The sequence below is a fragment of the Phalacrocorax aristotelis genome, chromosome 2 (assembly GCF_949628215.1).
Source record: "Phalacrocorax aristotelis chromosome 2, bGulAri2.1, whole genome shotgun sequence".
In the NCBI taxonomy this organism is placed as follows: Eukaryota; Metazoa; Chordata; class Aves; order Suliformes; family Phalacrocoracidae; genus Phalacrocorax; species Phalacrocorax aristotelis.
Window position 1 is genome coordinate 49,264,141 of NC_134277.1, and position 20,671 is coordinate 49,284,811.

The 20,671-nt window shown below is 38.1% G+C and overlaps 2 protein-coding genes across 9 annotated transcripts in view; one reads left to right on the forward strand and one right to left on the reverse strand.

The window, feature by feature from the left end:
* Positions 1–8,606, reverse strand: part of KIF15 (kinesin family member 15) — a 43,163-nt gene extending 34,557 nt beyond the window's left edge. Inside the window, exons 1-9 of one of the 3 annotated variants that reach the window (XM_075083457.1) lie at positions 8,478–8,606; positions 6,795–6,834; positions 5,461–5,644; positions 4,338–4,414; positions 3,183–3,220; positions 2,147–2,244; positions 1,585–1,764; positions 687–896; positions 451–576 (exon numbers count right to left, since the gene is read on the reverse strand). In XM_075083457.1, the coding sequence (XP_074939558.1) occupies positions 451–576; positions 687–896; positions 1,585–1,764; positions 2,147–2,244; positions 3,183–3,220; positions 4,338–4,414; positions 5,461–5,644; positions 6,795–6,834; positions 8,478–8,589 (1,065 nt within the window). In that variant the 5' untranslated portion in view covers positions 8,590–8,606. The remainder of the gene's footprint in view (positions 1–450; positions 577–686; positions 897–1,584; positions 1,765–2,146; positions 2,245–3,182; positions 3,221–4,337; positions 4,415–5,460; positions 5,645–6,794; positions 6,835–8,477) is intronic. The other 2 variants (XM_075083460.1, XM_075083461.1) reach the window with 2 other exon arrangements.
* Positions 8,607–8,706: 100 nt separating this feature from the next.
* KIAA1143 (KIAA1143 ortholog) overlaps positions 8,707–20,671 on the forward strand; it is a 63,347-nt gene continuing 51,382 nt past the window's right edge. For 3 of the 6 annotated variants that reach the window (XR_012659006.1, XM_075083464.1, XM_075083463.1), the window contains exons 1-3: positions 8,724–8,972; positions 10,520–10,679; positions 17,716–17,798. Coding sequence is in view for 4 of the 6 variants with exons in the window: in XM_075083464.1 (XP_074939565.1) it covers positions 8,865–8,972; positions 10,520–10,679; positions 17,716–17,798 (351 nt within the window). In the remaining 2 variants the exon portion in view is untranslated. Of the gene's footprint in view, positions 8,973–10,519; positions 10,680–17,715; positions 19,728–20,671 lie in introns of those variants that run through there. The other 3 variants (XR_012659007.1, XM_075083462.1, XM_075083465.1) reach the window with 3 other exon arrangements.

Here is a 20,671-nt window from a genome sequence, read left to right on the forward strand (position 1 = left end):
AAATCTTTGGCTGCTTCCATCTTTGTTTTCTGTTCATCTTGAAAAGAGCCCATAAGCTCTCCTGTAGGAAACTGCAAATTTACCTAATTCCTAAATCATACCAACACTTAGCACACAGACTAATTCTGAAAATCCTGTCAAATGTTTCAACATGTGTAAGTATTACATAGTGTTACACAGTACTACCCAAATTATAGGGATGAAAACTTGCAAATATGTAAAAGGAAGTTATAAGCATAAATAAATTTGTCTTCAGTTAACAGCAATAAATCGACTATAAGTCTGTTTAGGTAAAGAGATATTTTCCAGGCTTTCTTCCACTTGCCCAATATTGAAACAAGTTTTTAAATGCTCTCAAGTTTACCTTTTTAGAGTAAAAAAAACAACAACCCAACCGAAACATATTTTTTCCACACCCCAAGTAGCATATGAACTCCAGAGGATATATACCCGTAACAAAAAAGTGAGCTTGGAATCCCGGTAACAAATGTGTCTCTGTTTTCCATTACCCACATCAACAAGTGCTGTGATTACTTGGCCCAGGCAGCTTAGTGATCGATTTATGTTACCTGCTTCCTAAAAAAAAAAAAAAAAAGGACAAGGCAACAAAGGTGAACAGATTTGGTGGATGGAACAGGGCAGTGGATCTGAAAGAAGAAAGATCCCACAGATATTACAGAACTAACCTTCAACCTCAGTCCTTCTGTATGGGTGTCTTTCTGTCTCTCAGATCCTGCCAAGTCTACCAGGTTGAGCAGGGAAGACCGAATGTTAACAACATCATTGTTTTTCTCCATGGATTCCACTGTGATAGTGAAAACTGCATGTGATCGTGAGGATTCTCTGTTCATTGAGGTTGATGCTACACGACGGTTTCTCCAGCCCATAGTTAATACCTAAGCATGAAAAAGATGTCAAATAATATCAAGTATCTCAGACTGTATCCAGTATTTACATACAGGTGACATAAACATTAGGAAGCATATTTCAGTGTAACAGCTGTTAAAAATCTCAAGGACTTTTTAAACTTTTTTTTCCAATAGAAGTATTTTGGAAGTGCAAAAATATAGCTACAGTCCAGCTTAATAAAACCACTAATTATAATATTAACTTCTTTCCTCCAAGAGTGCTATTGCCATTTGAAAGCATAACATACACAACACTGGTATATGTTAGCAGTACACAAGAAAAAAAAATTAAAGTCACAGTAGTACTATGTGTAGGTGTCTCATTCATGGAGAAATAAACCTGACAATTTCTGGAACACACAGCACATAATTAGCAGGACATGTAAGTTTTCTGTTGTTATTTCAGAGATGTGTAGGGCAAGCATTAGAGGAGGATTACTGCAATTGCAATTCATATATTCCAAACTCCAGAATTATATGATTTCTTACATGTGTGGGATAGTCAGGAAGCATTGCCTAGAAACAGCTTTTTACACTGTTTTTTTTGAGGATGGAGATAGGGGAAGAAGGTGTACAGATACCATGCAAAAAAATTGTGTGCTTTAATCAAAGAGGAATATTTACCAAATATGCATCAAGATAAATAATCCAAATACTAAAAAGTGACAAAAAATACCTGGTATGCTTCAGCAGCAGATGACAACACCTGTTCAACAGCACCATCAACAAAGACTCCCTTCTTGATATGTTCTCTGAGAAAGAGTCCAGCTGAAGCAGAATCTAGCAAGTCAAATATCTGCTCATTGTAGATTTCAATAAATGAGCATTTGCAGAGAAAACTCTTTCCACTGCCAGCCTGAAAACACAGTAATTTACACTTTAAACATATTGGTTTTATTATGTCTTGCACTATATGACAGTGAGTATCTTTTTGTGCATATCTGAAGCTACTAGTTTGCATATATATTCTGCATACTATGCATTTCTGATACCCAGATGACACCCAGAAACCAAGATGCATTTTTAGGCTCAAAATATAAGCACACTTGTGTCTGAAGAAAATGTACTCTAATTTGGTAGAGTACTAGACAGAAGTGTTTCTCATTAATAAATTTGATGCAAGACAGCAATAATCCTGAAAACTTAACTGCTACACACTGGGCTTACCAAACAGCCTTAGCTCATCTTTAATGCGAGGCATTACTTTCATTGCAATAATAAGTATAAAATAGATTTACCTTTTCTTTTTCACGTTCAATTAGAAAAAATAAGTATTCAAAGCTCCGTGGAATTACACCTCTCAGACTGTGAGTGAAGTTATCAGAATCAGATGGCCCTAAAGAGATTTTTTATTAAAATTAGTTAGTACCACTCAAGAATAATGGTTGATCTTTTCAAGATGTCATTATAGAAGAATTCAGCAACCAGGCTTTATCTAGTTTATGGCAAAACCACAGAAGACATGCAATAAAATCCACTTCCAAGATCTAAGATAATATTCCATAATCAGATTTATATGTCGTTTTAAAAATCCTTGTGAAAGTTTATTTTACCCATCCATAGGTTACCTAATTCTAAAACAGTATCAACTACTTGGACTTCCATAGAAAACATATACGGATGTGCAAGTACATCAATACAGCTACCTTAACCGTGATTTGAAGAACCACAAGGATGGGGTAGATTTGTCCCCATGTTTAGTTCATTTCTATGTAGTCCTTGAAAACATGTCGGCCAAACTGGTTTTGGTTATTTCAGTAACTTTCTATAATCAAGTACAATTTTAATGCATTTAAAATCACCACTGAAAAAGAACAAGATTACAAGGGATCTCTTCATATACAGAGAGGCCTTGAATTCCTAGTGGGGTAGGAAGCAGTTATTTTAAAAATTCCACCGTACCTTAATATGGAAGACCCTTGCATACTAGAATATTTTTCTACACATGCAAGGGATATCAGCCAAACAGGGAAACCAGTAGAATACTAATTTTTGAGAAAATTTACTAAGAGTGCTTGATTTAACTGAAAAGTTTCTCCTGTTAAAAACAGAGAACAAATCTACATCTTCAAAAAACATAGATAAAGAGTACCTATACTTCACTCTTTTTGATATAAAGCAAGAACAACTGCACTGAGCACTACACTATATCTTAAGCCTTAAAGTTACCTGCAAGACGACAAAAATCTGTGTCATCTCTGGTGTTTACGCAGGACAATGTTTTAACTCAAGACAAAAAAAATACATTAAGAAACCACTCTCTCATCCACTTACCCATCATAGTAAAGGTTTTTCCTGACCCAGTCTGGCCACTAACAAAAAAAAAAAAAAAAAAAGTCAGATAAATTCAGAACCAGAATAAAGTTTTATTGATCTGCATCTTTTAAGGAGAACTCACAGCTTAAAATAAAACAAAAAAAAAATTTCTAAACTGAAGATAAAAAGAGACAGGCAAGCTGAGAAATCAGTCAGCTAAAAAGGTATAAAAAGAGAACAACTAATTTGACCATGAAATTCTGTTAGAGGTATCACCTTTTCTTTCCCCCACCACTCACCATTTTCTTCCTTATTTCTGTTGGAAAGGGAAACAGTGGAACTCAGCATTAAAATGAAGGCTTTCAAATATATACATTAAACTAATTTTTGGGTCAATCTATTGAGTTTTATGTCACTCAGCAGTATGCATAAACCCAAACCAAGAAAGATACTTTTAAGTTGAATATATCTTTTTTTTTTCCACCATAGTTATTAATCACGCTAGAGAAACTTCAAGGCAATTTCACTTCATTTTTCCACGTTTTTATATTGTGACAAAGTAGTCTTCAGTTCAGTTTTGCAAATGCTGTGCTAGGCTAAAAACCCAGTAAGGTTTTGATTAGATCAGTCCTTTGAGTTAGCATTTTTGACCAAAGCACTTACACAGTTTTCAAAACGAAGAAATATTGAGTTAATATAATGCTATTCATGCTACTAGTCATGGATATATTTCTACCTTGAAAACGTTTTGAAAGTTAAAATTATCATTCATGAGTTTTCCCACAGGCAGCTAAGACTCACTGAAGAGTTGAGCTGGCCAAATACCAAGGTAAAGCTATTTTCCGTCCATTTTACTAGGAACAGACTGAAAACAACTAAATAATAAAACTCCTAGTTTTTAGACAAACAATAATAAAATGGAAATGAGTTTACAATCTGCATTATCAGACAGAAGTATTTAGAAGCATAACACCTATAAATACATTGCTCTGAAAGAAGAGTAAGAAGTTCTTTTCAATATTGCAGTACCATTCCTCATGTTGTGCTGCACTAAGGAAACACTTTCAAAGTTTACTCTAACATTAAGCAGGCTCTGGCACTTAAAACCACAACTATTCATTAACAGTCTCCTCAAATTTTGCAACTGCTATGAAATAGCATTAAATGACTTACTATGCAAAGATGGTTCCATTGTAGCCATTCATACAAGATTCAACAATCTTTTTGGCCACACTTGAGAACACTGACTCCTGGGGACAAGAGAAAGAGAAGACACTTGGCAACGGTCATTTAATGTCTCTTCTATCAGTGTTTTCTATGCCATAACTTTATAATGTATAAAACAGAAGCATTCCTTAAAATTAGACATGTATCATGATCCCTGGAGTTCTCACAACAAAACAATACATCCTAAGTCTTCGTGACATAAATGACTCCCTCTGAAAAAATTTTACTTTATTGATAACTGAAAGAAAAATAATAAAACTCAGCATCATAGTAACAGCTTTCACATATATATTATATTAATTTTGGCCCAGTGTTTTTGATTAGGTTATGAGGTTTATACCATCAGTAGGTCAACATTGAACCTATGACACTCAAATCTAGTTAATTTTCAACATTTGCCACTGCACAAAGGTATATTCAACAAATCTGCACAGCTGTTAGCCTCATCTATTTTCACATATTTCTCTTAGACCTGCAAGAATAGCCTAGCTACAAATAACTGCCCACAGTGGGTGAGGGGTTTTGGGGGTTTTTGGTTTTTTAAACAGAAATTAAATGGAATTGAAGTCTTAGAGGAATTAAAATTATGTTCAGAATTTCAAACACAATATTATAAAAATTAAATTGAAGTATCTTCCTTCTAGTATTACCTGTCCCAGATGAACAATGCACCTGTTTAAAAGGCAAATATTTAAGAAGGAAATAACTAATATAAACATTTAAGTTCCTAATGTATAAATCACACCCTTAATATCAGCTGCTGACTGCCAGCTATTTTTATGTTTGTCTCAACAGGGGATTTTATTTTCTGTGTACGGTGTTACTGTAACATTTACAAATAGAAATTTCAGTTTAAATGCAAAATTTGATTAAAGAAATTAACAGTTAAAAAATACATTAAGACTACTAAACAGCAGAATTCAGCGCAACATTTCTGTACTATAACTATATAGTACCAGTCTGACCACTGCAAAAGACGACATTAGAGCTTTAGAAAGGTTTAGTGTAGCAGTTGCCATAATTTGGGGGAAAAACTGCAATGCTGTCATCAGATTCTGGAAGTTATTACCTGTGTTGTTTCCATATTTGCAACGTAATCAAAAGTGAAGATCTTTGGCTCAGGCTTCGAATGCAGACGGATGGTATTTGATGAAAGAACAGATAAACACAAGCCTTGATCTCCATCAGTTAACACAGTTCCCTCTGAAGGGGGACGTACCCTTACATAAACTTTGATAGCGTCACCTTCAACACTAAATGAATAATTATGCATTAGGTTACTTTGAAATAGATCTATCAGCTGTTTGATAAAATTACATCATAAAAATCAGATCAAGCATGTGAAGTCATCCAAAGGTTTCTCTTGAAAATATACTGCTTCTAGCCATGCACATCAACTCATTACAAGTCAAAGATTTATTAAAGACAACAATGTGGCAGATTTAAAAACAAAGATCATGAAGTTAGTGGATTTTATTGCTGTTGCATGTAACTTCAGCTCTAAAAGAACACATTTCACCATGAACTTGAGACACATAAAACCATTATGTGTAATGTTTATGTATATGTTATAATAAAGACTTCAGTAGCTGCTAAGACTATGGGCTTCAAGCATCCTCCTTACTACTGGAAGTTATACAAATCTTTACAAATGGAGGTGATGATGCTACATTCCAGCAACAAAGTTACTAGCATTTTTCTTTGCTGCTTGCGAGAATGGAAAGAACAATCAATTCTTGATCCAGGAGTCCAATAAAGTATAGCAATGCCTACACCTAAAAGCTCCCTAATCTATTTTATCACATTTATAAGTGGATGCAGCAGTAAATTTAGCTTGATTTGAACTGTGCATGGCTATTATATTAAAGCTTTGAGGAGTTCTGGCATAAATACCAATATAATATTGAAGAATTAAATTCTTACATGAAGTGGCAGCAAACTTGGATTTACTTTAGTTCATTCTTTCCCAAAAGGCGGTTATTGCACAAGGGTGTTATAACTGTTTTTTCATTAGATAATATTATTCTGAGTTGTGGCAGCAACTGTTTATATTTGGAGGGCTTTTTGGTTTAGCTTAAGACTTCCTCACAGAATTGAAGCTCCCTGTGGCATATCACTTCAAAGAAATTCTAAAGTTCAGCTGCAAAGTTTGTGGACCAATGAAAATTTATTGCATGGCAGCATTCCAAGAGGAATCCAATGCCTCAGAAAAATACTTTTATTAAGAGAACTTTTTTTTAAGCCTGTAAGGAAGTGAGGCGAGAAAGGCAACAATCTCATGCAGGAGAATATTAAAAAAAAAAAACACAAAAATCCAACAAACTTTAAATTCCTTTGCAAAGTAGTACTACTTTTTGTACAATGTGATTATTCATATACAGGAACAGACCAATACTACTTTACCTAGGTGAGTTCAAAGGTAATGCAGTCTCCCGCAAATCTCCTATAAAAGAGAAATACACACAAAAAAATTAAACAAGATAGAATTATTGCTTAAAACCCCCCATTTAAATAGAAAATACTGTAAGCAGTACTGGAGGAGATAAGTGGAGAGCCTTATAAATATCCATTTCATGCATGAATCAGAACAGCACAAGAATATTTAGTAACTATCTTCCTTTGACAGAAAGTTTGCAGCTTCTTGCAAAGGTAGAGGAAACTCCAGTCCTGATATGTGAGCATGCAGACACCTGTAAACATATGTGCAATGAGTATTCTCTTAAATTAAGGTATATAAGATTTTGCAAGTGTTTTGGAGAATTAGGAGCATATATGTTAATAGTATTATATATTCTCATATTTTTAAAATTGCTAACTCACTGCGCATAAAACAACAATAATGAATGAAATAATTTTACTGACGTGACTGCAAAGACTCAGTTTCCTAAACCTGCAAAACTGAGTAGCTATATTACTTTCACTTTTATAAAGTATTACTGAGCACTCTGTAATGCATAAAGCTCTCCTACTCATACGAGCATCATTTTGCACAGCTTCACATCTCAAGAAGGCGGCACGTATTACCCCACAGGTAGATGCAGTGACTTATTTTTTTGCTTAAGGGTGAATCTGACATGAAGTTATTTCACGCAGGTTAGTCAAAACATTAACTAGAAAAACAGAATACAATTTAAAAGCAAATGAAATTATAGTGAAAGATGATTTACCAAAATATTACAACAATAAAGCCCTTATAAAGTCTCTGAAACTGCACAGGTGCTATTGTAGGGGGTTCCCTTTAAAAGTAGGATTAATAATGATGTGCAAAGGCACTAACCTTCTCATTAACGCTCATGCTACATAAATATCCTGCTGCTGCTGTGCAAGCCTACCTGCTTTGATTCACACAACAACATCTGAGAGATGTGCTAACTTCTAATTCGGTTATTTATTCTTCAAATGCTATCAAAACTAGCTGGGGCAACAAAAGCTGTGCATTTTAAAACTGAAACCAGACTGATAGATACTTGTGCAACCGGTACCTTGGGAAATGACCGACTCTCAGCTAATCATTCTTAGCTCCCATTTTAAAGCACTGCTCTTACTTGAACGTTTCTAAGAGACTAGTTACAAACATCACAGCTAATTAAAACTTGATAAAATTGCAGAAGACTAACTGGTGAGCGCGGGACGGCTGAGAGCAGCAGGGTTTGTAAAGCCTTCCCGCTTGGCAGGACTGTTCACACGTTATCAAGCACGGGAAGCCCTTAGGGATACGGGTGTCAGAAGTGCTTCTGGAAGCACTAGGGGCCACCCGGCTCCTCCAGCCCCACCGCCCCTCCCCGGCACCACTGGGGGCAGCGCGGCTGCCCTGCGAGCACTCCGAGACCGCAGTCCCGGACACCGACCCCTCCCGCCCGGGCACCGAGCCCAGCCAACCCGGCCGTACCTCTACCGGGCCCGGTTTGTTCTTACAGCTGTGCAATGTCCCCATCGGGGACGGCCAGCCCCAAAGGGCAGAGCCGCCCCTCGCCCGGCCAGGGGCACTGCGTGCTGCGCGGCCTCCTTCACTGAGCCGCCCCGGTCCCCGCCTGCTCCGAGGGGGAACATCTCTCATCCCCCTCTGGGCCGCCCCATCCCGCTCACCTCTCACACCGGGAGCCATAATCCCCGCCGGCCCCAGCACCTCCCCGCCCACCGGCCACCTCTCCAAAATGGCGGAACGTTTGAATTTGGCGCTAAGAGCCGCAGGCGGCATAGCCCCGCCCCCTCCCCGAAGCCAGCGTGGGAGCGGCCATTTCGCTCTATGGCCTCCTTCCCGGTTCCGGTTTCTCTCCTGCTATTGGCTGACAGAGCCTTCGCCCCCTTCACGTGATGGGGAGGGGTACGGAAGGGAGGTGGTGTGTGACTCGTGTCCCGCTAGGGCTACCGTCCTCTCGCGCTTGCTCGGCCCAGAAGCGCGCGGTGGGAGGGGGGCCGCGGCCGGGCGGGGGGGAAGTGGCGGCGGCGGCGGCAGCACGGTGTGCAGCGGCCATGAGCAAACGGAACCAGGTCTCCTACGTGCGGCCGGCCGAGCCCGCCTTTCTCAGCCGCTTCAAGCGGCAGGTCGGGTATCGGGAGGGGCCCACGGTGGAAACCAAGGTAACGGCCTGGCCCCGTGCTCGGGCAGCGCGGCCCTCCCCGCCGCCGGCCCCTTCCCGTGTGTGTCGGGGGAGTGGGGGGGGAAGGCTTGTGGCGGGGCCCTGCTTCCCTTCCCGCCGCCGACCGCCGCTCCATGGGCTTCCTCTGCCGCGATGCTCTCCCCCTCCCCGGGGGCCTACAGTGAAGGTGGAGGCGAAGCCCCGCTGCAGGCAATGGGGAAGCAGCAGTTCCAGGCTTTGCCCCTGTAGGCCGAGCGGTAACTGTAGTTTACCTGCTTAAAGTTAACTGGAACTGGCTTTGTAACTTGTTTTTTCTTCTGTGTTGGAGATTCAAAACAACAACAGCAAAAAAAATTTAGTGCCCCTCCCCCTTGCTGTTTTTAATAATAGTAGCCGTGGTGTTTATGGTGCCCTTTGCAGAGCAAAAGCCGGAAGAAATTGGCTTTTTAGAGGAAGCCAGTGCCGACCTGTCAGTGCCCAAGTGGTCTGTGATGATGTTCCAAGTTTAACTGGACTTAAAAAGCCCGGGCAGGAAAAGAAAAAAAAATTTTTTTAAGAGTATGGTAAAAAATATTGGAAAGGGGTTAACATCATCTTAACATGAGGTCAGTAGACACAAACTCCAGTATGATGGCCAGGAAGTCGGGGCAGGGGCAGTAGGGCTTGAGCCAGCTTGTTAAAAGGGAGCCTTTTCTGGAGGCGTTCTTTTTTTTTTTTCTTCTTTGTTTCCAGTGTGCTTTTGCATGTGTTTCCTGCTATTTGTAAGGTTTTTAGAAGGTGTATTAAGAAAGAGGCCTGTCATTATTTGTGATGACCTGGAATTTGAGATAAAAGTATGCCTTTAGTAAACTTAGTATGAACTGTTTCACTTCCTGAGGAAGGTTGCATTTTGTCTATCTCTTGGTAACTTCAGTAGATCATGGTAATGCTATCTATACTTCTTATAAGATGGAAGTTTTCCGTTCCTATAATATTGCCAAACTTTATGTTGTTTCACTGAAGTTTCCATGCCAGCAAGTTTATGTAAAATGTTATTCCAAATGATTCTTCTGTCTCAGAGCACGAGTTTGAGAGAGTGGAAACAGGGACATGGTCTTCTTGTGTCAATAATGCTTACAGTGATTTGGTTAGGCAGCTTTAATAACAAGGCCACCATGGACTCCTCTTCCCTTTGCATTGTTTTGAGTACAGCATAGAAGATTTAGATTTGGACTCGCACATTTAAGATTTTCTTAGTGTTGCATCACAGGCAGTGCTTGTACAGTAAAGATAACAAACAAAAGGAATTAATTTCTTACCTTACAAGTTCCTACTGCTTTGGTCTTTAATTGAAAGAGCCCATACTGTTTTTTTCTAGGGGCTGCTATGTGTCCGTGATAGAATTGGAGTGCCATTTGGACAAAGTGTGTTCGGAGGGCCTGGCGCTGGCAGCTGTGCCATGTCTCATCGCTAACATTACAGCAAAAGTGAAACAAGAGTACTAGCCCACCCTTAGCTGTTGTGATTTAATATGGTGATCAGAATTGCTTTTATTTCTCTCCTGTCTAGAAAGAGCAGCTTCCGCTTGCAGATGATGATAGTGAGAACGGCAGTGACAAGGAGGATGAGCAGCCTCAGGTGGTAACACTGAAAAAAGGGGACTTGACTGCTGAAGAAGCGATGAAAATTAAACAGCAAATCAAAGAGGCCTTAAAGTCAAATGAATCAGGTGAATTTCAAAATACTAATTTCTTGCTTTATATAGTCAGAGAACCCATAAAAGGGAGCTTGATATTTGCCCAGTTTTTTACCATTTAATATACCACCTTTGATTAGTTGTTTTGAATTTTTCAGATAAATAATTTAGTCTTGTGTTTCCTAATCTGAAGTTGCTGAGTACATATCTAAGCTGTCTGGCAGTTCTGTGCTTCATGATTGTGCATCGTCCTGCCTCCAAACACCACCTTAAATATTTTTTCTTTTTTTTTGTTTTGTTTTGTTATGGTATGTCATTGTCCTAGTACACAGTCTTTTGACATCACCTGTGATAATTTCTGAACTCATTAATTAGTTCAGCCAAATTTGACAGTGGAGTGGATATCTTAAAGGTAATCGTATGAGTTCATGAAAGAGAGTGGGTGGAAGGAGGAAACTCAGGTTAGTGCTTCAGTAGAAGGAATGGCAGGTGTGTAAGCTCAGTAATATGTTCACTTAACGGACTGGTTCATGTTATTACTTGCTTAAAATCTTCCCCGATGTGTGTTGTGACTTGCAAATATATTAAGCAAGATTAATGGGTTAGTTGAAAATAACAGATGATACAATAGTGCCAACAAACAGCAAGGCTACAAAGAATTAGAAAGCTTTATCTAAGTTATTGAACAGGCTTTTCAAGAATGGAAAGATGGAAGAGGTGTGGGAGAGGTTGCTGCAGTTAAGACAATAAAGACGTGAAACTGTAGCTGGTGAATACAGTTACGTTAAGAAATTCTGTCAGTATTCATCATTCAGATATGGTTTGCATAAATGCTTTGAGAGTCAAAAAACTTCCATCATCACACAGGGTGTGATGAAATGTAGCTTTATTTTTATTTTTTGCTGACAGAAGACATGACAGATTAAAGGTAGGTATTACTGTCTCTAGTGAAAATGTCTTGATAAGTAAGAGTACAGAACTGGAACCTAAGTATAAAATAGAACGGTGATTCATAGAAGCTGTGGACTTTTTCCTCAGTTAGCTATTGTGACTATTTACAAAGGCTGTAAATAGAGTTTAGAGCAGACTGAGAGGCTAGCACACAGCTATCAATATGACATCCTCAGTTTCTGTCTTTTTCTGCCATTTGGATTCGAAAATTCAGGTCTGCGCTGTTGCTATGTAGGAGGCATGTGCTAAAATTTAAATGGTAGAAATGTATAAATAGAGAAGTCAAATAGCATTAGTGGGAGAAAATACACTAAGAATTTTATGTTTTTGAAAAGCAGATGAAAAATTCTTGATTTTTATAATATAGGTTAGCTTACTGTCTGGTTTGTTTCTGCAGGTAGGTATGTATATGTAAGGTGTAACCAGGTAGTGGACTGAGGGCTGTGTTTATATAATTTGAAGTCCTCTGAGAAAATGCGTTCAGCTTCTGGCTTACTTCCTGGTCTCTTATTATTGAAGTGTAATGCATGTGCTTGGTGTTGGAGTTTGAGAAGACGTCACGTGATTTCTTTTCAAAAGTGGGATCACCCTCCTAGTATTGGGAGAAATTTCAACCTATGGAAAGAAACGACAGTATTCTTTCTAAGCATTGGTTTCCTTTTCATATAAGCAACTTGAATTTTGAATTATCACAGTAGGAGGAAAAATGATTTTGTAAGGCTGGGCAAAAAGAAGCAGTTGTGCATGAGAATCTGTTGTGGTGGAGTCCATGCTGTGTAAGAAGTCCAAAAGAGCTACCAAGTTGAATACACAGTGTGAAATGGAAATGTATTTGAACAGAGTAACTGAACTTCTGTGGTGGAAAAAGACATTCCTAAGACATACTTGTACGTGGTGAGCATGGTAGTATTGAGTCCTTGTGGGACATTGGCACCTCTGTTTATTACCCCTTTAGCCCTTCAGTAATAACTTGCGTTTGGAGGGAAAAAACCCCAGTAGTAGGCAGCAAGAGTGTTGAACAACTATGCTCAGGGGACCGCTGCCCTGTGTTGTACATCCTTGTGTTGTTCATCTGCCTTCTCTGTTAATGTGAGGTCTTGGACTCCTTTTTCTTTTTTTGGCTTAGGGGTAAGCGCTACTATGTTCCTCTGCTATGGAGAGTACCCACTGTGAAATTTTTAATAAGGTGTGGATTACTGTGCTACGGCTTGCTGAAGGCTTTTTTAAGTCTTTGTCCATTTTTGCACTATCATTCTGACCTCTAGATTTAAATTGATTTCTACTCAGAGGCAGGTATTTAGACAGCTGGTTACTTCCAGTTTAATAGAGTTTTGAATAACACGTCAATTTCTTTTCTTCTTTTGGATAATTGTCAATTCTGAAAATGGGAAGTATAAGGAAAGTTTGATGCTGCATGATTTGATTACATTTCTTGTTCTTCGATTTTTACCACAGAGTTGAAAATGAAGTTAATATAATGGGTACTAGACCATTATATATAGCCCCAAATCAGATCATTAGTGAAATGACATGAAGCTGAAAAGGTAGCAGGGGAGTAAATTTTCCAATTGATAATTTTCCTTTCCACCATGCATCAGTGCTGAGGCACTTTGATAGATCATAAGTCATGTGCTGCTAACTATCTGTTGTGAAGAGAAACTTAGTTTTTTCGAAACATGGAAGGTACTCAGTTTTGAGGTTCTGCCCTCTCCTCTTTTGTATTTGTAGCGATTGTCTTCATTTGAAGGTCCTTGTCTTCAGGCTTTTGTTTGGGATGTTACTCTAGGATTTTCCATATCTCGTTTACATCTTCTCCTGTATTTTCTCCTATAACCAGTTTGACACGGCTATACTTTTTATTTCAGGCATCAGCAGTTCCTGTGACTTGCATTTTCTTTAACAGATGAGTAACGCTTTTGCATTAATTTGGCAAAGCCAGCTGATGAATGTCCTAGCTGCACTTAGTTGTGTCCTAAGGCAGAACAAAATTCAGTGAAGCTCATACGTTGGCTTTTCAAGTATAGTCGAAGGGAACGTTTTTATTTAGGACTGAACCTTTCCTATGTGAGAAAACGACCTTCCATCTTGAAATACTTTTCTCCATGTAAGACTGACTTAGAGGCTTTTTAAAAAGAAGTAATTTATTAACAGTAATTTTGCTTAATATTTTTATGCAGCATTTTATAAATAGAAACTGTTGGTTCAAAGGCAAAGAAAAATGGTTTTACAAGAAACTAAATTTGCACAAGAAGAAAAGATGGCAATTACTGCAAAATACTTTTATCCCAGCACTAATTATAGTATATGAAATTGATTTTTCAACTGCTTTTCTAGTTCATCTGGCCTCTGTGGTACTCTGATACATGCAGATGTCCAAATTTGGCAGAAGGTGTCCTTACTCATTGAAAGTCCAATACTATTCTTGTCTCATTCTATGTGCAGGGGTTGGGGGAAGACAAGAGAGGGGAGAGGGAAGGAGGATACAGTCCATGCTGTCTTGGGTATCCGAGCTCTTTCCTTAGCTTAAGCAGCTGTTAAATCAGATATACATCACAGAGTTCATGCTGCTCTTTGTCCTGTGAACAGCAGGAATCTCAATCAAAGCTAATTTTACAGTATTTAAGTAACAAAAACTTTCCCAAGTGTCCTCATAAATAATTGAGAGTGACTATCTAAGCAAGACTGGCCTTTTTATCTTCATAATACCAGTGTGCAGAATTCCGGTAGTAAATGCTTCTAAGAGCAAGTGTAGAGATGGCTGGCCAGAAAGCACTAGAAGGATCATCTGAAATGGCTGCCCTGAACTTCTAACCTTAGAAACCATTAAGACATTGGCCAGGTTATCATAATGATAAAGTTTGGGAAAAAATTGAATTGACATATATCTTGAAATATTGTTTTTACTGTTCCTGCCAGTTTAGTGGTGTTTGTTTTCTGTTGTTGCCTCATTCACCCATGTGAACAGAAACTGCTGAAAAATGGTGCTGCTAACTACACAAATGACTACTAAATAAAAAAAATACAGTAAACTGAAGAGCAGTGTTTTTTTTCAGACCCTCATTTCTACTTCTTCTATAATATATAACTTACAATTAGAAGAAAAAAATTTCTGCTTCTTAAATTGATGTCACTTGTGAAGTGAGTTTTCAGCTCAGCATCTGATTGTGCCCCTCTTAGTTGACCAGTGTAAAGGTTTGTGATCTGGTTAAAAAGCAGCAATGGCTAAGAACGGTCAGAATTTGAACTGCTAGTGTAGTTTTTTGACTCTTACCAGAAGTGGCTTTTGTTATTTCTCCTGTAATGCTTTTATGTTGGTTGTATTTTACTTTTCACGTTTCAGTGTGTTTATCAGAAATCCTGCTTTTTCCATAATTTGTAATACTGATCCAGTATTTTATCAGGGCTCTGTTTTAAAAACTACCAGCAGTGAGGTTGTTTCTTCAGTCCCTTCTTTGCATTGCTTAAAACAAGCCAATTTTTGGAGGTGATTGATAAAAACAGAAAAGACGGATGACACATAAGACTCTGGTAAAATGAGAAAGGATGAGGTGAAGCTTTACCAGCTAGAAAAGACAGTCTTAACAAATCAACACAAATTTCTTGAGCTGCTACATCAGGTTCTTTCAAAAAGCATAGTCTTCCTGTTCTCCCTCTTTCCACAAGTTGCTTAGGTAAGGACAGGCCTGCTGTGTTTCTTCATCTGCTTCACTCTTTGTCAAGCACTGTCAAGAACATCATAGTTCTCGGAAGCTGGCCTGGGCTTCCTGCTGAAAGGAATGTCCTTGAGCATATAATGAAATTTTGACAGTGTTTAACCAGGCCAAGAGCTTAAAATCTTTTCCTTTGATGCAGAATGATATGCAAATAGTATTGAGGCCCTGGAGGTCAGAGCTAAGCTAGTTGTAATTTTGGTGGAGCGTTTGAGCTTTGCTCTGTTTATGCACTTTGCTTATTAAGAGTTTAAATACATATTGCAAAGATACCTATCAGTTTCTCCATCTGGGAGACAAGATGAAATGGTTTTTGTGCAGTTCAAAACGTAGGTAGCAGGAGACTTGGGGGTCAAACTGAAAATCCTGACTTCCATTTTTACATGGAGTATGAGTACATAGTTTTTTATCAGATTTATTTTGTTTATATGCTTTTGTTTTTTAGGGGTTTGGGTTTTCAATTTACCATTCTAAGAAATGTAGTAGTCACTCTTTCAAAGAGTATCCAATGAGATTTTTTGATGCTCCTCATGCTTATGCAGTAGCTGGTTGCTTTGAAGTCCTATTTCCACAGCTGTACTAGTACTGTATACAGTCTTTGTGCTGACTGGCTCCCGTATATGGACAGTTGGGTCTGCTTATAAGTGAAGTTTTTCTTACAGATGCTTTTTTTTTTTTTTTTTTTTGCAGAATTTGGCTTGTATCATGTGCCTTGGATTTTGTTTAAGTTAGCAGATCTGGGTTTCCCAACAAATATTCTGGTTAACTAACAATTAGTAAGGGGATTTATTTTATATTTAACTTCACAGCCCCAAAATTGAGGCAGTTATGTGGAAAAATATTTTGAATTTCTCATCCAACTTTGGAGACAAATGGTATGTAGTGCATTTTGATTAGTTGCGTGTGATATGTTTTCCAGAACAGTTATTTTGCTCTGCCAGAATTTACCATAGGCACTTCATAAACTTCTGTATCCCATGTACAGCATCTAAACACCGAAGCTTTCCATGCAGAATTCATAATGAATCCACTGGCAAGTATGCTTATCATGTTGCTGGTAATTCCTTGTAATTGTAATGCTTTTCTAATACACCGGTACTGAAATATTTTCCCAAAACTTGGTTAGGTATTTTCTGCATAGTAGTATGCTGTTATAAACGACGCACGCTCTGCGTGCGTACTGTAGAAGTTATTGGCAGAATGGGTGCTTAGTTTTTTAAGCTAGGTTTCTTCTTAAAAAGGGTCTGTGAAACTTAAGGAATTATAAATGAAGTTTCCGAGTGAGGTTGATGGTCTTAATTTGTGCCATACAACCCTTAAGACACCAGATTTAATAGTTGTATTGTTTGGAGTATGCACTGAAGAGTATTTCAGCAAGTGCTGTGCATGATAACACTGAAACGTTAAGTCTTCTGCCATAATACTTATGCATTGAGGAAAGAATTTGTGCTAAAGACAAAAGGTATTTATTGGTTATAATTAAACAGCACTTAATCTTGTCAAGCACATAGAAATTTCTGTTGAATCATGAATTTCACAAAAGTACTTCAGGAAAAATATCTTGCACAGAACCTATGGTTCTTTAACATCCTGTCTCATATACATTTTAAAAATTGCAAACTACTGCAGCGTGAGCCTTTGTGTCTGTCGTGACTTTACAATTACATCTTCCCCCTCGCCCCCCCCCCCCCCCCCCCCCCCCCCCGAAATATGGCCTTGATGCTGTTACTTGTGCAGTAGCTTTCCTCCTCTGCCTGATAATCCTGGAAGGGACTGTTCTTATTTTTAAAATTGTTATTTGCTCTAATATATGCAGAGGAGCAGAATTAGTCAGTTACAATAGTTTGGTGATTTTGCAGATACAAAGAAACCCTAAAACTTTAATCCTATGTGATAATAAAAGGCAGGTTTATGACCATGTAATCTTTTTAGCTGTCTCAGCAGGACAGGGTGTATTAGAAGAAAAGCTTTGTCTGGTATAGGTACCATTTTGTTCTTTAAAAGAGGTATCATAATTCTGAAATAACTGCATTTGTTCTCATGGATTTTACAAATAGTGAAGTGGAATTAGAGGATTCTATAAAGTTGTCCTGTCCATTCAGGTAAGTGGATGCAGCTGGATTGTGTGGGAAAAGCTCTACTGCTCACAGTCTTCTCTAAGTTAAAACCCATTTCTAACAGGAACTGCAGGAAGAACTGTCCTCAAGGGCTGGTTTCCGTGGAGCAGCTGCGTGTGCATGAAGGATGTTCATTTGTACAGACTTTGTGGCCAAAAAATACATTTTCCTGACTGTTCTATCAGAGGTGTTGCTGATCTTGGTCTTGGGGAAAAAGAGGAGATAATAGTGAAGGTCTGTATGTGTGTGTAAACATGTGCAGATGAATTCTGCTTTTACTCTTTGTTATAGATGGTGAATCAGAACCTGCTGATGGAAAAATTATGTTCAGGAAACCAGCCAAACGTTCATCAGAGAAGCTTTTGGACTTCAATGTAAGTTCAAGTAAGAAGATGAAAGACGCAAAGAAAACTAAGAGAGAAGCAACTACTCCGAGTACAGCTAAGCAAATAAAAAATAGCAGTCTTCTCTCATTTGATGATGAGGAAAATGATGACTAGGAGTTGTATAGGGGTTTTTAAAATATATTTTACTTACCCTTCTAGGGATCTGAGTAAGATTGAGTGTTTTCCTAGAAATCGAAGCATGGTATCCACATCTTCTCTTACTTTGTTAGTGTCCAACTAGAGCAACATAGTGTAAAACTAGCAAGAGCTAAATCTTTGCAGTTCAGGTGGAACTGTATGAACAGTATGTCATGTCTTTATATTGAAAGAGAATTTAACCATGTATGTAAAAGCTATTTGAGGTCACAAATGAGTAGCAAAATATACCTGTACATATCCAGCTTATATACATTTTGAATCAATACATTTTAAAATGTCCTCCATTACTAAAAACATATTCCCTCTCTATTTACTGGCCTTAGTTGACAGTTGTGTGGTTTTTACCTGTTATTGTTGACTTGACATTCGAAAGAGAGACTGCATTGCTGTGGACAGAGACTGAAGTTTTCTCTCTCATGGCGTAAGAAAAGTTTGTGTTAACTTTTGCAGGTGTGGTTTGGCAGATTAGCTCTTTGCAGAGCCCTTGCAGTAAGCGAGAGTGCAGCTGCTGAAATCATGTAGCATTAGTCGTGTCTTTGGTGAATGGAGTCTAAGAAGCGTCAAATTCATTTGAATTGATTGCGCTAGCCAGATACAAAAATTTTGGTTGTAGTTGATGGTATCAGCTACTGCAAAAAGATGTCTAAACCCCTGGAGATTGTGCACTTTGGTTATTACACTGATGGGCTCAGTGGTTTGGTGGTGTTTTGTTTTGGTTATTTTAATTATATTTTTTCCGGTTGGCTATGTATGTGTTCATAATTATTTGGGATCTCAAACAGCTTATTTTAAAAAACGTATTTCATCTTTAAGCAGTGGAAAAGCATTATGTTGGTTTTCTTCAAGTAGGAAATTGTAAACAGGAAATTTAAGTCAAGAAATGTTATAGCTGTCATAAAATTTTGCAGTTGCCCATGTACAGGACACTGAAAGTGACCATTTCTATACCATTTATGTGACAGGATATGCTGAAATTCAAAATAACACTGAGAGCTGATGGAATTGGGGAGAACAAGGTGGTGGAAATGGGACTAGTGACTCTGAGATTATTTGGAAGTATGGTGTGTTCTGTATCCATATTTAAGCAAGACCTGTGACTGCTGCAGAATTACAGGGTACAAGGCAATGAAACCAGTTACTCTGCAGCGTGACAGGACACTGAAAATTATTTGGGCTGTAAAGCTTCATTGAGGAGCAAATTTGAAGTTGCTGTGTGAAACAGCTGGTTTTAGTTTGTTAATCTGGTATTAAACAATAAATTATGTTTTCTGTAAGTGGTCCAAAGATATTCTAATGAAAATTTTGGTGTGTAAAATCAATATTTTTTTTGTCACCTGATAATGAAGCCTCTTATGACTGCTACCTGTCTCCATACATACCAGCTTCCTGCAGCGTAAGATCAGATGCAAGTCCGCATACTATTTCACGCTAATTGTGTCAGTGCATGTTACCCTGATTTTGAAAAAGATTTGTTATCCTTTCAGAAAATTAACACCAGAGCTATAAATGGATATTAAAGTCATGTTGTAGCACTGGTCTAATATTAGAACTTCCAGAGAGGTGCAGTGTGACAACCTGATTATTCCCCTGAGGACATGTTACATTTGTAAATACATAATTTGTATTCTGCATATATAAAAAAGAAAAGTCAAACGTAGGAAGAAGAAATACAGAATCAAAGGATCCCAGGGATTAATCTTTCTATTTATTTTGTATACTTAAAACTTGTTTGAATCCATTAAAGTATATATATATACACACCCATGAGAAATCTTGTAGCATTACAGTATACTGAAGGAGTATTTGGGCATATTTCAACAACTGAGTAAATATTCTGACTTGCTGAGACTCATCTGAAAGAATGAATTAACCATTGACTACTTACTTCAACTTTTCTGGTTCTGTTTGTCAGCACAAAAAATATATTTGCTTACATTTTTCTTGCACAGCCTGAAAGCTCTTCACTTTAGCTGTGAGGCAGTTTAGGAGACACGGCTATCAAGAGATAAATGCTTGCCAAGGATCAGAGGGAATTTGGATTTACCTTAAAATTAGAGAGGGCCTCCCAGATATGCAGCTGACTTGGCATGTTCAAAATAAGATTGAGGTCTTGTTTGTATCTGGTTAGTAACTGCCTTTAAACAAAAATCATTATTTCTAGTGAAAGACTTGTGAGACTGAAGTCTAGTAAAAAGAGGGTTACCCCAAAATATTGGGTGCAGTACTTTCGCTTACTCATGCTTCTTGCCCTACAAGTTCCTGATAGATGTCTGGAACGCAAATAAATTAATTGGGTTTACTTGGAAATACAATGAAAGGCATGTTGTTCTTCAGGCAACACAGCAGGGGAAAGAAAGGTAGATACGGAAACCCGGTTTCTTTCCTTTATTCTGACTGATTTGTGGTGCTCTGACCAGGAGGAGGCCTTTGTATTAATTGTATTTTGCTCCCAGTTCACCTAACAATAACTAATTGGATATATTTCTTAAGAGGGTGAGTGATGCAGAGGAGCATTTTAGTCGAGTAGTCATGTGAAAATTCAGTGTTCTTAATGTGACACACCAGGAAAATTACACACGCCATCAACTCCTCATGAAACCTGTGACTAAAGAGAACAAGTATTTGTTCATTTAGGAAGGAAATGTGAAATTGTCTTAAGCAATCATCTGCATTAAGCAATGGGTAATGGAAAAATAACAATC